The sequence below is a fragment of the Panthera tigris genome, chromosome A1 (genome assembly GCF_018350195.1).
Source record: "Panthera tigris isolate Pti1 chromosome A1, P.tigris_Pti1_mat1.1, whole genome shotgun sequence".
Lineage (NCBI taxonomy): Eukaryota > Metazoa > Chordata > Mammalia > Carnivora > Felidae > Panthera > Panthera tigris.
The window spans coordinates 171,996,241-172,013,012 of record NC_056660.1 but is presented as its reverse complement, the minus strand read 5'-3'; the positions used below and the strand labels follow the sequence as shown (position 1 = coordinate 172,013,012).

Genomic DNA, 16,772 nt, shown 5'->3' with positions numbered 1-16,772 from the left:
CAGTGTGGTTATAATCCCCCTGAGCAAGGGGAAATCTGGGGAGAGTAGGGTGCTCCTTTGGCTCACCTTAACTGGCCCTCAGCCCTCTCTGGCCTGGGCAGGCTCACTCACCGCATTGTGGCCGAAGAACTCACAGTAGCAGCAGTCACAGAACTTTCCATCTCTCTGGTGAGTGGAGGATGAGGTGCAGGAGCTGCGCTCTGAGCTGCTGTCCTCTTCCTCACCCAGGCCCTCATCTGCCTCGCAGGGCTGGGGGAGCTGGCAGGCCAGGCCACTGTGTGTAAACTTGTGCCCTTTACACCCAGGGTCTCTGCTGATGGGGGAGAAAGATAAGCCCACAGATGAGGGAGGGCATGGCAGGAGCAGGCTGCAGCAGGAGCCCGGGGAAGCATTCTCACCATTGCCATCCCAACTACCCTTCATGTGCCTCATCCCACAAAGGCCGAAGCAGTCAGATTGTTATCAGTGCCTCTCACAAAAACAGGGCCATCACCCTGTGGGCTGTGGGCTGATGGCTCTCCTGAAGCATCCAAAGGAGGTCAACAGGGTCAATTTCCTTTTACCTTTTAGGTCCTTAGACCAAATCTGCACCAGTGGGTGGAGCTGTCTTAGCTGTGGGGCCTTAAATCTGGGAAAGTCAATGTGCCTTGTGGGCCAGACTCTAAGAGCTACTGTACTGTTTGGGACAGGTACTATATTTAGCATATTCTAAGCATCTCCCAGGTCCTGCAAAATAGATGTTGCACTGGAGATAACTTGCAGTGGAGGTAACTAAGGTAGGTAACTAAGGGTCAGAGTGCTTCACTGCTTTGCCCAAGGAGAGGCTAGGGCTCAGCCTGTGCCTGCCTGTGTGCAAAGCTCATGCTCTCCCACTGTACTGCTCTGTCTCTGGACTTCAGGAAAAACTGGGGGCATCACATAACATAGACTATTTTTCCAGGATAAGAAAAAGACACTGGCCCACAAAGTCCCAAAACTGGAGCCAGAAGAATAAGAGCCCTGCCCTGGCCATCAGAAGCTGGAATGCCCTAGGGCTGGGGACATGGGGTGAGGCTGGGATGGTGGGAGCCAGGAGAAAGGGCAGGGCAAGGAGCAGTGAGAAGGCTTGGCTCCCAGGGCAGTCTGTTGTGCAAGGGGTAGAAAAGGAGGGGCAGGAACCATTATCAGTGGTGCTCAGAGAAGCTTAATCCAAAATGACCATTCTTCACCTACATTAGCAAAATTAAAATAACCCATGCTCCTGAGAATATGAAGAAGCTAGCACCCTAATACTGGTGGTTACATAAATTTGGAGAGACTTTTGGAAAGCAATTTTTCAGTATGTATTAGGAACCCTTCTCAAAAAAGACCTTCTGACATCTTTTAAACGGAGAACTTTTTTCATTCTGAGGGACCTTTTCCAAGGAGAAAACCCCAAAAGAGGGAAACAGCTTTAGGCAAAGACATCTTTAGAGACATTATTTACAATGTTAAAATACCGGAATGATTTAAATCATTAGCAACTAGAGAACAGGGAAGTGCACTATGGAGAATATTCTCCACCCTTCAGCTGAGACCCGGAAGACCACATAGGAACCACACAACGAACGCTATGTGAAAGAGGACAACAACTGTATAGACACCACCAACACTGTGTGGGTAAGACCCGTAGGGAAAACTGCTAAAAGTGGTGGCATTGGGGTGGTGGGATTTTAGAATGAGAAAATTCAAATGCATACTAAACACAGCTCTGATTTCTAATACAAAAATACGTACCTTTCTCCTCCACAAATAATTTTATCTTTCACATACATGTTAATATAAACTTCTTCAGTACTTAGAATTACTTTAGGGAATCCTTAAGGCCATAATTCCTGACTCAAACACAGATTTGGGTACAAGAATGTTTATTACAGCCTTGTTTTTAATGGTTAAAAACTAGAAATACCCAAATGTCCAGGAATAGGGGAATGATAAAATAATTTATGAATTATGCTACTGCTATGCAAGAAGACATTTTGAGACCACTGGAAAGTTTTCTGAAGAATTTTAACTGGGGAAATGATCTGTAATGTTAAAAAAAAATACACAAAAATATATAAACAGAGACCTAATTTATATACAGAGACATCAGGAAGAAAATATACCAGTGTTAGAGGTTTATCTTTAGGTTTCGAGGAAATTTTTTCTTCGTTAGACACCCTGAACTTTTCCAAGTTTTTAAAAGACAACAGTTACTTCTTTTAGGATTGTAAAAATGATACAAAAGACATAGAATCTATCGTTCAATTTCTACCCCAAAGGTATGCTCTGTGAAGTCTCTCAGAACTCAAAGTCGAAGTTAGCAGGGAGTATACCCTTTGTGCCACTCACTTACCTGTGAGTGCTAGGGAGCTGCTGAGAGCTGGGAGGTGGGAGGAGAGTCCCGCTGCAGTGCCCGCCGCAGTGCCCACTACAGGGGTGGCTGCACCCTGAGAATGGTGGAGGCATCTTCAGGAGCGGCATGCTGGTGGAGGGCAGGTGGGGAGTCTGACATGCCCCTGGGGTGTGTGGGGCGGCAGCAGCGGCAACAGGGCATTCTGAAGCTTGGGCAGGGAAAGGCGCTGCCGGGGTAGCAGGTGGCAGGTGTGGATGGGGTGGTGAGCCAAAGGACCCGGGGTGAGATGGGATCGGCGACGCGGGCTGGGGGTGGTGGCCAGTGGGGCTGTTAGGTGGAGCAGTGAGGTCTGAGTGCCGGTGGTGCTCCGAGAGAGAGAAAACCTCACCTGTGGACGGATGGGGAAGAAAGGGGTCAGAGTGAGAGCCAAGACCCTGGGAAGGAAAGCCCAAGGGCTCACTGCTACAACATCCTGCTTACTATGACCAGAGGGAACCTGTCTGGGGATAGCCTCTCAGCACAGTGGACCCTGTGAGCTTTTGGGAAAGTCTAACAGTGCCTCGGACTGGAGAGTTTTTCCTTGCAGGCAGCAACTTGGATAGACAGGGTCAAGGAGCCCAGACCTGAGAGAGAAGGCACCAGGAATGCCCGCCCCACAGAAGGCCCCAGCACCTCTGCTGTGGCACAAACGGGGGATATGTGTTCTGTCTCTCGGGGCCTCTCTAGGATTGCTTGTTCATAGGTATTCCTCAGGCCCAGGGAAGGGTCCACAGAAGCCAGTGGAGCAGCAGGCCAAAGCTCTGCCTCTGGGCCATGAGGACTGAGGCAGCCAGGGTGTACCAGACTCTCAGGTGGCTCTAGATTTCAGAGAAGTGGGAAAAGGCTTTGAGGATTCACTTTCACTTATGCATTAAAATAAGTGGAATTCTATTCATCTCTCACAATTCTGGGAGGAGCACCCCTCTAGAGAACTCAGGCCCTTAATTTAGTTATTATTATCTTTTATGTTAATTCCAGTATAATTAACATATGGTGTTACACCAGTTCCAGGCCCTCAATTTAGTAGCAGACAATAATTAGTATTTATATCATACCTCAATAACCCAAGACCTTTTCTTTGGGTCTCTAAGGGTTATCTCAGGATCTAAAGAAGGCTTATATATCTGTGAAGTTGGCTAATAACCCTGGCAGCTTGCACCAACTTCTTGTCGATAGAAGTGCAGTGCTTTTATATCTGTTCTTTAGGTGGAGAAAAAGAGGTCTGGGAAGACAAAAGCACTCAGGACCTCTGTGCTGCTGCAGGGGTCAGGTATTAGGTGACTGTAGTCCTAATTCCCTAAGGATACTCCCAGACTCCACTTTCTGTTCAGCCAGTGTTCACCATGCCCCCTCCTGAATCTGATGGGAAAGCTAAAACAGCCAACGACAGTTATTTTTCCAACTTCAGGGTTGTGGGGAAAGGGGTGCCACGGAGACAGTCAAGGGCTAGGTACCCCCTGCTTCCATTAGAACAGCTCCTTTTACTTATTTTAATAACTGGCCTCCTGATTTGTTTAATAAAGTGGATAGGAAAATAGCTCTCTACATTTATGTGGCCTGGCTCTCTCCCGAGCTCGGAGACTCACCAGGGATGGTAGGAGGACTCCCGAGTGAGCTACCCGGCACGGCCCCACTGGAGTGCGGAGAGTTCCAGAGGCCCGAGAGCTTATGTGCTGACAGGAAGGAGCTGGGATCCCAGTCCCCTGAGTTCCCATGGCAGGAGGAGGAGGACGAGGACGATGAAGAGGAGGACGAAGAGGAATGAGAGTCACCCCCACAAGACTGTGATTTGCAGGATGTGTGTGACAAGGAGATCTGGAGAAGGGGGAAGAAAAAAGCTCATGGTAAAACAGCAAACATCAGAGCTGACCCTCTGTGGCCTTAGCTTACCCAGGAGCACCTCCTCCTCCAGGTCCTGTGCCACGGTCAAAGCACAAGTCCCACAACCCCAGGTGAAAGGGCCAACGTGGATCAGGCCTTTGTTGGGAGAGGCCGAGGTGCTCCCGATAAAGTGAAGTGTGTGGATACTGGTGACAGAGACTCTGGTAGGGATACAGACTGCCTGTCAACTGTGGGCCTTTGGGGAGTCCTGATAGCTGCCAAGGAAAGGAAGGGACTTTAAGTCAAAAGTCCTGAAACGGACATGACCCTGGGGAAAAGAAAGGGGCTGGAGGGGAATGAATGAGAAATGAGGCAAGTCTGACTGCTGTGATTCAGGAGATGCCAGTTAGATGGCTCTTGGGCATCTTGGAGGCCTTCTAACTGAGGCACATGGTAGATCCTCAAACCAGCCTTTGCTCTCTGTATCACACTGGTTGGCTTTCAAGCTGCCACAGAGCTGAAGGCAGCACGGTGACATGGAAGGGGCAGGATCTCCATCGACCAGTACCTACAAGCTGGCCCTCACACTGCAGAGACCCTCCTCAGGGGCAAGGGGGCTCCCTGAAGCTTCTCTGTTCTTGCCCCAATTGTGAACCCAACCCGCAGCCCCTAAGTGCTCGGGCGCAGGGTCTGCTGGAGAGCACCTGAGAGAACAGGGAAGGAACAGCTTAACAGACTGATCTCTCTGGGCAGGCAGCCCTCCTGCATTCAGGGACCCCTCCTCAGCTGTTACCTACCGCCACTGCATGTTCTCGACCTGTCTGCCTTTCATCTTCCTCCATGCTCTTTCGGCAACTCTGGCAGACCCATAGAGGCATCTCGCCTAGGAGATTCTTGACGAGCTTTGGCATGAAGTCAGGGGGCAGCTTCTCACCCTGCAACACCAGTCCATTTTGGGAAGGGCCTTCTTCCCAGCCTTTGCGTTCCCGATGACATAGTAGGCAGCAAGTCTGCACAGACTGGGTGGATGTGGGGGGAACCTGTCCAATAGACAGAAACAGGGTTTCCCAGGAGGGGAAAGGTTTTGCTTAGAAATAATATCAACAAAACTAATACCTTCACTTATTATGTGCCAGGCACTGGGTTAGGCACTTTATTAGGCACTACATAATTTTAGTCCTAGTGATAGCTCTGCAGACTAGGTGTTATTTCCATTTTTTTTTTTTTTTTTTTTAAAGACGAAGAAACAATTTCAAGAAGTTAAGTAAGTTGCTCAAGGTCTTAGAGCCAGTGAATGGCTGAATTAGGAGTTGAGTCCCAGTGAGGTTGACTTCAAAGCTCATGCTCCAATGCCCTGATGTCTCCAAATCTTGAAGATTAAAGGAAGGTCCTCTTCCTTCTCTGGTATGTCTGGGAGAGCCCGCCATTCTTAGGCTGTCTGTGTAGTCCATAGACCAATTCCCATCTGGGGGTGGGGGATGCTCTCAGTTAATGCTGAGTTTGGGAGAATGTCAGGGTTTCCTGAAAGCTGCACAATTCCATTAGGATCACAGCAGAATTTTGGAGGCGGGGTTTTGCACAGCTAGTCAGAAAGCATTAATTCAATAAAAAACTGAGTTGGAGAAAGGGTAAGGCAGACCCTGGCTAATTAGGTTCTGAGAGGTAGTGAGGTATGGTGAAAAGAATCTGGGCTTTGTGGGTCAGACTGACACACATTCTAATGCCTCCCCCCTAGCACACATTAGCTGGGTGACCTTGAGCAAGTTATTCAACTTCCCGAGCTCCGATTTCCTACCTACCTTGCAGAGTTGTTGTGAGACTCAGTGTATAAACAGGGAAAGTGCCTAGCCCTGTGCATGCTCAAAGCATAGACCCAATATACAGTAATTATTATTTGGACTTTCTTTTTTCCTTCTAGGACAAATGACATAGAAATAGAAGTCTATAGGTTTCATGTCACATTGAGGGGTATGATTGGGAACTCGATTGCATTTAATGACCCCAATTAATGGCTTTCCTATATCCTGCAACTTTGGAAGGCAGCTTTGCTCACCACTATACCAATGCCACTGCTTCCAGGGCTATTCTGCAACTTTGTAGAACCCTCTCTCTCTGACACTTCATCATGTCACTTTCTTTGGCCAATGGGATGTTAGCAAATTTGCTGCCAGCATAAGCTTAAAGGTATGTATGCATTTCTACTTGCTTCTTTGCATGGCTGGGCTTGCTCGCTCTTGCACCTCTGCCTCCCACGAGAGCATGACTGGGCTAGCTGCTGGAGGGATGTTGAGAGACACGTGGAGAAATCTGAGTCTTCCTCGCTGACTGGCCAGTGGATCTGATAACATGAGTGAGCCCAGCTGAGATCAGTCAAGTCAACCCAATTGGCAGAAATACCCAGTCAACCCAGAGACTCATGAGAAATAATAAATGGTGTTGTTTTAAGCCACTAAGTTTTGGGGTGGTTTATTACATGCAATAGTTATATTAACTGATATACCTTCCAAACTTACCCACCACTAGGTAACAGGTGTTTGCAGAGGCCTAAGCAAAGGAATAAGGGTATCATCCTCATCCTACCAAGAAAATAAATGCCATCATCTTTCTCGAATAAAATCACTTTCTCACAATAAATTGGCATCAGGGTATCCTTAAACCTGTAATGTTACAATTACACTGACCTGGGTCTCTGGCTTCTAGGAGGAAAAAAAAAAAAAAAAAAAAAAAGGAACCAAATAGTAGTACCAGAAGCATAATGAAACATTTGGGGCAGTACAAAGACCTTCGAAAAGAGTACCAGAGAAAGAGAAATCTTGTATGTGGAACTCATGTGAGATACTACCTAAAAGGTTTCTGTCAAAGGAACATTTCAGTGGACAAGGCAACTGCTTAACTGTACCTGCATAAGGATATAGCTTCTAACCCACTGGTGGTGAGCATCTTATGGAAAGGGTGGGAGTCTGATGGAGGAGGATGGTATTCTGAGAAGTTAAGGCAAAGGAGGCCTTTCTGAGAAGTATCCCCAGGCAAATTTTCTTAGCTATCTATAAGGTGCCATAGTAACTCCAGAGGGAGCAGGTGAGGTCAACACCCAAGTCCCTTTTCCTGTACTGATGGTGACCATCCATATTCTTATGGAAAACACCAGGACATGTCATTTTACTACAACAGAGTTTCATTTCATTTGGGTATTAGGTTCGAAAGTTACTACATAAGAGGAAAATCTATGGGTAAAATTATTCTGAAATTCTTTGTATGCATTGTGAAGTATAGTATACATAGTTCTGGCACAACCAAGAATTCAAATGTATAACATATATGGGCAATGTTCAATAAACGTTTTTTTTCCTTTTAAAAGCAAATACAGAATTTTTATAAGTTAAACACGTGATCAGTGTGACTATACTTAGTGCCAAAGTACTTGTGGGAGGCACTGGGTGTAGTGGAAATGACACTGGTTTTTGGCACTAATCTTGGGCCTCTAGCACTTACCAGCTGTATGATGTTGGGCAAGTCCTACTCTCTGTTTCTTCATCTGTAAAACGGGATTAAGTCCTAACTTGTAGGATTGGCTGTGAATATTAAATGGACAAAGCACCATGCTCACTTTGGCAGCACATATACTAAAATGGACAAAGCACCTACTCCAGTGCCAGGCCCATAATACGTTGCTCAACATATGGTACTAATTATGAACATGATGGGAGTGATGGGAAACATTTAAAATCAGGCCTAAGCTTGAAAAATACAGAAAATATGTCACTCTACTTTTTAATACAAGCATCTCTAATGTGCAGTGAATTTAAGGTGACTTTTAGACATCTTAATCTCTGCCCTCTACCCCATGAAGTCATTCTTTAAGTTCCCCAAATACTTTCTATACTCTCCTACCTCTACCTTGTGCCTTTGCTAAAGGGGATCTTCTGTTTTAAATCCCCTTCCTTCCCAAGTTTATCAATAAGTAGTTGGGCAGGGCTTAAATCCAACTTCATCCAGGCTTTCCCAGAGGGTTCCTGTCATAATTTACCTCTCCTCTCCATATCTCCACAGCACATTATGCCTTGGTTACAGCATCTGTGCCTTCCACTTAACTTATTTACCTGCATTTTCTGTCCCTTCTACTAGAATGTGCTCCTAGAAGGCAAGCATCAGGTATGATTCTTGTCTGGATCTCTTACAATGTACCAGAGGGCATAGGATCAGCTGGGCACATAGTGGCTAACTCAAATTTATTAGATGTCACTATGGCAATACAGCTTAGTGAGACATTGCTTGAAATTCTGAAATTATTGCTTCTCACAGAGAAAGGCCATCCCCCTACCCTGGACCTTCATCTGAATGGTTCCAATCTCAAGCATGCAAGAGTGAAAGATCACATTCCTTGGGGATTACAATCAGATGGCCTCATTTATGGAATAATGTGGCTCTCCCTAGAGCCAAACTGGTCCGCATTATAAATGAGATTAGCCATCAATGGAAGTGAACTTACAGGACAGGCTGTCTTTCCAGTTAAAGAAAAGAAAACACAGGGCATAGAAAGTTAATTAGGTCCTAACTGAAGCAGGAATGATACCACCTACATTGCATAAGGTTGTCTAGACTAAGTGACATTAGAGATGCAAAGCTTATTAGCTCAAAGGAGCCATACAGTAGACACTCAATCTATCATCACCTAGGCCTTCTGGCTGTTCTGTTCTTAATAAATCTACATTGGAAACCAGTTATCCACTGTCATGAGCTTGGTATACTTTTCTTCTTTCTGGCCTGGCAATTCTTGGGGCTATCTCCAAAGCTGTCTTAATCCTAAATCTTAGTGCCTGCCCCTGAATACGATGCATGGTGGAACCTGGGGACTTTTTTCTCTGACATTTTCATCTCTACTGCCAGAGGGTGGTGAAAATCCCAAGTCCTAGAGATGTTACATTCAGTCAGTACTACCACTGTTCCTGCAAATTTTTGCTTTGCTATAGAAAAGCTCTTGGTTCAGAATTCTCTTTGACTGCAATGTCCTGCCATTTTTCAAATTCCTGTCAATCATGACCCCTTATGTCCTGAAGTCAACTCAGGCTTTTAAAGTAGCTGTTCTCAAGCTGCATTTTTTACACCAGGCACAGTATCCCCACACAAGAACACGAACAATAAATGTTTATAGAATGAATGAAACACCCAACCATTCTTCTTCATCATAATGGGTAGGGAACTGATCCTTAAACTCAGGAGCCCTGGACAATAATTATTCCTTCTTACTTCAGTTTAAATGTCAGAGCCTCTCCAGCTAAAGATCTGGAACTAGGAAAAAGATAGGGGAAGAGCTAGGAAAGGTTCTAGACTTGGGATCTGCTCAAAAAAGACTCCAAGATTAAATTCTGCTTCACTCTAGACAAAACCAGAATCTCTGGAGTGTGGGGTTACTCACACAAGGGTCCTGTTTTAGCATGCAAATTCCCAGAGCAGTCAAGGAGCCAGGTGAACCCTAGACTGTAGCCACTCCTTGCCCAGGGGGCAGGCATATGCAACCACTATATCTCTGCTCTCTCACCTGACCAGGTCCAAGACTTTTCCGTCTTGGCCTGAGAAACATTATGCTAGGGTATTCTAGATATTTCTGGATAAGAATAGTTAAAATCAAAGGAAAAGGAAGCCAATTTTTCTCATGGAACACCATTTTTACTTGAAGAATGACTGACAAACTCTGGTTACTCAGACTTGAAAAATGCCAGACATTTTCTCAAAAAATGAACAAAATGAACCCATCACTTCCAGGAAAACAACTTTTTACTTGTGGCCAATGACAAAATTCAAGCTTTCAGGCAAAATTCAGAATTTTGGAAATTTGGAAATTAGAATTTTGTATCCACCATCATGAAATCAAAAGCTTCCCAATCCTTAGACTTTTCTGGTGTAAATGGTGGTTATAGTGACAAATGTTATTTTTTGATACTGTAAAATGAAATGGGAAAACATTTGGAAGAGCTGCATAACTCAGTGAACCTATTTTCCAAATGAGCAAAGCATGTTGTTTCAGAATCATGCATTGTTAAAAAAAATCCATTCAAAGTGCTAGATAAACCAACAGATTTTAATGTAATGAGTGCAAAGACTTCATTAAAATGGTCTCAGATTCCACACTGCAAAGAAGAATTATCAACAATCACCTGGAAAGGCTTTTAAAATACTCCTTCCTAGAGGCGCCTGGGTGGCTCAGTTGGCTGGGTATCTGACTTCAGCTCAGGTCATGATCTCCTAGTTGATAAGTCCGAGCACCGCATCAGGCTCTGTGCTGACAGCTCAGAGCCTGAAGCCTGCTTCGGATTCTGTGTCTCCCTCTCTCTCTGCCCCTCCCCTGCTCATGCTCTGTCTTTCTCTCTCTCAGAAATAAATAAAGATTAAAAAAATTTTTTTTAAATACTCCTTCCTTTTCCAACAACATCTGTTTGAGGCTGGATTTTTAAAATATACTTCAAAAAAATGTACTGCAGCAGACAGAATACAGAAACACATATGAGCATCCAGCTTCTTTCTATTAAGCCAGACAAACAAATTTGTGAAAATGAAAATGAGACCAGTCTTCTATTATTTTTTTGGAAAATGTATTTTCCATTAAAAAATTATGTATGTTAACATGACAGGTTTAATATTGATATTCTTAAATGATTTAGTAACTAAATATTTTTAAACTTTCTCAGCTTTAATACTTATTTTGGTAAATATGAACAGATAAAACCAACAAAAGAAAGCTGTTTTGGGTCCTCAATAATTTTTAGGAGTATAAAAGGTCCCTAAGACCAAACACTTTGAAAACTGCTAATGTAAAGTCTCTAATGGTATGGTGCCTGTAACCCAGTGGGTGCACAGTAAGCAATAGCGATTATTAACAATGATACAGTTCATGGCATATCTGGATAGCTCTTTTGGGGCATAAATTTCCCACCTCATCTTTCTGTCCACAATTTGGGAATTGCTGGAGAATAACCCAGGTCACCAGGCGAGGCAGCTATCAAGGTCTGCTCTGAGGCTGGATCTAACAGCCAGCACTAAACCTGTTCTCATTTCTCTCATGGATTCCTTTTAATCCCAAGAGTTTGTGTATGTTTGTAGAGGATTCCCCCAAGACATATGCTCTATTTAACCAGTGGTCCTGCAATAGCTTCCAAATTCTATTCTGAAATGGCCCATTAGAGCATTCAACTCTCAAGGCACCCAACTCCAAGAGCCTCCCTGTCACTAAGGCAGAAGACAACAGTAGCAGCTAAAATTCCCTTCCAGAAGCAGAGAAAATTATTAATACCCAGCCTACCAAAAGTCACCAGCTCGGTTACTGCCACTTACTCTTCCATTCACCCACTCATTTCCTCCTTCAGTGAACATGCTCAGAGCCCATTCTCATTGTGCTAGGTACTGGGAAACATCGAATAACATAGAATTTCTGCCTTAAGAACACATGCTTAAACCAGGCAGGTTCATGCATGGGGACATCAATACTCCCAAACTCCCAGATGCCTCATATTCATTTTGGAGAATCAGGCAGGGACACAAATTAAAATAACACGCAATTAAAATTAATGTAACAAAATAATATACAAATTAAAACAACCAACCAACCAACCAACCTGGGCACTGGGCTTCTCTGCTTCATGTAAGCTTATTATGTGCCTTCTCATGTACCTATCCAATTTGAGTATCTCCTTCTTTTAGCTCCTTTTCCCACCTTGGTCTCTCTTTAACCTCCTGGCTTTCTGGTTGAGTTCACTACTGCAGCACTTTCTGGCCCCCGTGTTTCATGACTTGGCCCCAGCTGACCTCTCCATGCTTCATTTCCAAGCTTAACATCTGAGAATCTTAGGTTCTATTCGTACTGCTCCTCCAGCAAATACACTGTGCCCTGGAAACCTCAGCATCTCAGTTCCACTCCCCAGCAAATTTGTACTCATGCCCTAAGATCTTGGTCAAAGGTCAAGCTTTTGCTGGACCAGGCTGAGTAGAACTAATTCTTTTACTATAGTACCTATCACACTACACCATAGACATATTCTGTCTGTCTCAAACCCCTGGTGGAATGAGGACTCTTTGGGGGCAGGGAGTGCATCTTGGTCATTTAAGTGTGCCCGGGAACCCAGGCTTGGCTTGGACCTGACACATAGCAGGCATTCACTGAATAAATGAATAAATGCTTAAAAGCCCACCTGGCTCACATTTTAGTTGCTCTATACAAAGGACAGAGTCTAAAGACAAGCTGAACTAGCCACTTCCTGGATATGCTATGCTAAAAGGCCTATCTTTGTGACTCTGGGCTACTGATGAGAGGGCATCAGTGTGAAGAATCTCAGACCATTCTGAGGCTGGCAATCAGAGCTACATTTAATTCTTAACAAGGTGATATAAGTGCACCTCAGTGCCCTAGAGCTTTCACCCAAACTCCCACTCAGTCTGCTGTCTCAGTTCCTTCCTGGATGAACAGCTATTTCATATCAGCCAGTTTGTGGAGAATCTTCTCTGGTTGTACAAGCTCAGCCAAGGATAGGGTAACGAGTCTCTCTGACCCCAGTGGCCTTCCACCTGCCCAAGGCTAGCTCATCTGTTGAACCTGCTTTCTGGGTGCGGTCAGCCACAAGAAGGCCTAAACTGTTGCTTAATAACTTAGAACTTCAGGCAAATCATATAACCTACTCTGTCACCCGAGCATGGATTTCTCATGGGTGGAAGAGTATGAACTTTGGAGATAGACTGTTGTGAGTTCAAAACCCAGTTCTGCCATTTCAGTATTATCTTAATTACTCAATTTCTTTGAGCCTCAATTTCCTCATTTATGAAATGAGAATAAAACCATACTTCACAGAGTTGTGAGGACAGAAGGAAATAAATTATGTAAAGTACCTGGCCTGGGCCTGGCACACAGTAGGTGCTCAATACCCGTTAGTTTCTTTCCTCTTCTGTCCTGGAAGAAATGACAGGGAAACTTACTAAGTGAGACTTGCCCAATCCAAAGTTATTACTTGAAGCACAGGACAGAGGACTAGACAGGTGACCTTCAAGGCCCCTTTGAACCCCCCCATCCACGATCTCTGGCTACAACTTCCTAATAAGACCCTTCCATGTTTCAGGGTCCTTCTTACTATCTAGTTTCCCTATATCACTTTTCAGAGTAGATGAAGAACCTATTCATTTCAGAATGGAGAGAGAACCACAAAAGTTGCTGGAGAGCTGAGAGCCTTGAGGAGGGACTATAAGGAGATGGCCTAGGACTGCAGCATGTTCATCCACCTATAGGTTGAAGGATGAGTGTGGGAGCAAGGGCACAGAACCAAAGGGTGTAAACAAAGGGCCCTTCCTGGGACACAAGACCTTCTCTCCTTAGTCCTTTTCTGTTCTGCACATCCTGCCAGGAAAAACCATTAACCACTCCTTTCCCCAATATCCATTCTTTCCCCAAATATATAAAGCACCACACCCTCACTGATGTTGTTCCCCTCTGCCTCTTCTTTTTTAGGCACAGTTAGGGTGTTACTTCCTTCTAAGTCCACAGGCAGAATTAACTGCTTTGCTCTGGGATGCCCTAATGCTTTCTTACATACCTCTTGAATAGAGCTTATCGTATGTGTCCCAGTTTTTGAGATCTGTCTTCTCCACAACACTGAGGACACTGAGGGCAGGACCTGTGTCCCATGACTCACTGCATCCTGATCATTCAGCAGAGATGACAGCATGTAATGGGCATGGGTAAGAGTTTGGATACACAAGGGAAGATCAGCAGTTGGAGAATAATATTAATGGGGCAACAACTGGAAAACTGGGGAAAGCCTGTTTTTTGTTTTTAAAACTAAGGCTGTTTCTATTCCTGCTTATGGAAAAGCTCCCCTCTCCGGAAGCCCTATTCTTTGAAGAATATCCTAGGCTTCCACAAAGCTCCTCATACCACCCTCAACTGAGCAGTTAGCAGACCCAGCCACATACCAGAATCACCTGGGGCAGTTTAACAACAAGATTCCTGGGCTCTGGACCTAGAGACTCTAATTCTGTAGGTCTGGGACAGAATCCAGCAAAACACGGAGGATCTGATGATTAGTTAGGCTAGGGTGAGGAAGAGGTGGAATCAAGCAATCACAGCTACCTCTTCCACTGAGAATTACGTCCTCTCATGCTATCAGAGAACTTACCCAAGAACATGTTTATTTTCCTATTTAAAAGCTTTCATTGATTCCTCACTGCCTGCAGGATAAAGCCCAAACTTCTTGCTGTGGTTTTCTAGAACCCTGCTAACCTCTCCAGCCTGATCTCATGCTACTCTGCCTGAATTGGGCAATTCTCGCCTCTGGGTCTCTACATTGCTTTCTTTGTTTAGACACTTTCTCTCACCTTCTCTAAAGGAACTTCTACTCAACCTTGAAGCATCAGCTCTGAGAAATCTTCTATTGGTTATCATATTTGTGCATCTTCAGCACCAAATATCTATAATAATCATAGCTACCATTTGTGCTAAGTGCTTGACATGCAGCACTTGCTGCCCTAATGTGACTCTGGCATCACTGTCATACATGTGAGAAAACATGCTAACAGGGCTAAAACTCTTTGAAAGGCTGCGTACTAGGATCTAGGATTTGAACCGTAACTCAGAGGAAGTGATGCTCTTCTAGCCTAACTACAATTAATACATACAGGCGGGCAGGGACTGATTCACTTCTGTATCCTCAGCTAGCCTAGGGTCTGGTACACAGATCAGGTGTCCATTAGTATTTGCAGAATAAATGAACACCAGATCAGGTGAGAGGGAGACTGGGTGTGATGTCTAAATGAATGAATGACTGCCAGCCTGGCCCAGCAGAAGCTGGTAAGCACAAAGTGGAAGAAATCTAACTTTTACTTCTTTTATTTTCATTTGGTTTAACAGCCACTTATTGAGCACATAAGGACCGTGCACACTAAATACCCCACAAATGAGTTAAATATAGCCCCTGCTCTTAAAACTTCTAGGTTCAGTATATAAAGTCGTTAGGATCTTAATAGTTTATCTGATATTAGATATTAAGATTATAGCTCTGGGGATATTTTAAGGAAATTAAAAATTAAAAAAAATCTCAGCAGCTAAGTCTTCATCTTCAAAGGCCCTTTAACATTTCTACATAGTGAATCTCTACTGGCTTACAAAGAACCAGAGGTGGCAGGGATCCACCCCTTCTTGTATCGTTTCCTACTACTTGCAGTGAAAGTGGCCAGGCTGGGTGGGCAATGATTTTAAGGGGGGAGATTCCTGGGTATAGGGACTATCTTATTTATCTTTATGCCCAAAATGAAAGCCCTAGCACAGAGGTCATAATGCTTGCTCAGTGGATCAAACATAATGAGATGGTTTCAATAAAGATACTGACTAATCCTGTGCTCCAGTCTCTTGAGGGAGCAGGTTTAACTCTGAGCAGTGGGGAACCAGGTCTCTAGAGTCTCTTTAAACTGGGCCAGGCAGGTCTCAGCAGGTGCCGTAGAGGTGAGAGATGGGAAACACAAGATGAGCTCAACCAGCACCAACTGCTGGTTTACAGTCTGGCAAGTCTCCTGAGGGTTTACTGAGTGTGCCCCTGGACTGCAGGCTGAGTGGTCCAAGAGAGATGGAAAGACAGAAGCAGAGCTGGCAGGCTTTGGATGGCACAGTTCCCACTATCTCCAACTCCTGCTCTAGCCTTGATGTACTAGGTGCTAGGTGGGTTGCTCCACATTTTCTTGTGATGTTGCTGATGAGGCTTAGGGAGGGGAAAAAACATGCCCAGGAACACAAAGCTAGAAAGAGACTGACCTTGGAGTTCACCCCAAGTCTGGAACACAAAACACTTTCTCACTATTGCCTTATTCAGCTGCTTTGTAAGGTTTTTTTGTTCTTTGCTAATAAGGTAGTAACAGTTTTAGTTTAGTGAATGAGGATTTGGATTGTTAGTGAACAGATCAATAAAGTTTAGTGACCTGAAACAATTCTAAATAAGGACTTTTGGGATCCCCAATAAGCTAGCTCAAGGTCACACATTTAAATGTGCACAAGTAATGCAGGGTGCCTGGATGGCTCAGTCGGTTGAGCATCGAACTTAGGCTCAGGTCACAATCTCACCATTCGTGGGTTCGAGCCCTGTGTTAGGCTCTGTGCTGACACTCCGAGCCTGGAGGCTGCTTCAGATTCTGCCTCCCTCTCTCTCTCTGCCCTTCCCTAGCTTGTGCATGCGCATGCTCTCCCTCTCTTTCTCTCTCAAAAATAAGTAGATAAACTTAAAAAAAATTAAATGTGTACAAGTAACCAAAGTGAGCGAAAGGGTCTGGATGGAACCAGAGTGGCCTTTGAACCTGAATTCAGAGTAATCATGGCTCTTCCAGCCTACCTGTGATTACTATATACATGTTCTCTGAACCACGAGCCCTTTGTGGGCAGGGACCATGTCTGAATTACTTCTGCATTCCCAGCTAGCCCAGGGCCTGGCACAGATCAGGGTGTCCTTCATATCAGGGGCAGACACTACTCAAAACTTCATATTATTGCCTTGCAGAAATTGGGCTCAGTGGCACCAGATTTTTAGAGTTTTAA

The 16,772-nt window shown here is 44.6% G+C and overlaps 1 protein-coding gene across 10 annotated transcripts in view; it reads right to left on the bottom strand.

Annotated features, from left to right (window-relative positions):
* The window catches only part of FAM193B (family with sequence similarity 193 member B), a 31,485-nt gene that overhangs the window by 11,822 nt on the left and 2,891 nt on the right, over positions 1-16,772 (bottom strand). For 4 of the 10 annotated variants that reach the window (XM_042991415.1, XM_042991404.1, XM_042991436.1 and 1 more), the window contains exons 2-5: positions 5,014-5,256; positions 3,982-4,210; positions 2,357-2,744; positions 112-313 (exon numbers count right to left, since the gene is read on the bottom strand). In XM_042991415.1, the coding sequence (XP_042847349.1) occupies positions 112-313; positions 2,357-2,744; positions 3,982-4,210; positions 5,014-5,256 (1,062 nt within the window). Of the gene's footprint in view, positions 1-111; positions 314-2,356; positions 2,745-3,981; positions 4,211-5,013; positions 5,257-6,422; positions 6,617-6,729; positions 6,793-7,708; positions 7,789-13,090; positions 13,147-16,772 lie in introns of those variants that run through there. The other 6 variants (XM_042991426.1, XM_042991444.1, XM_042991453.1 and 3 more) reach the window with 5 other exon arrangements.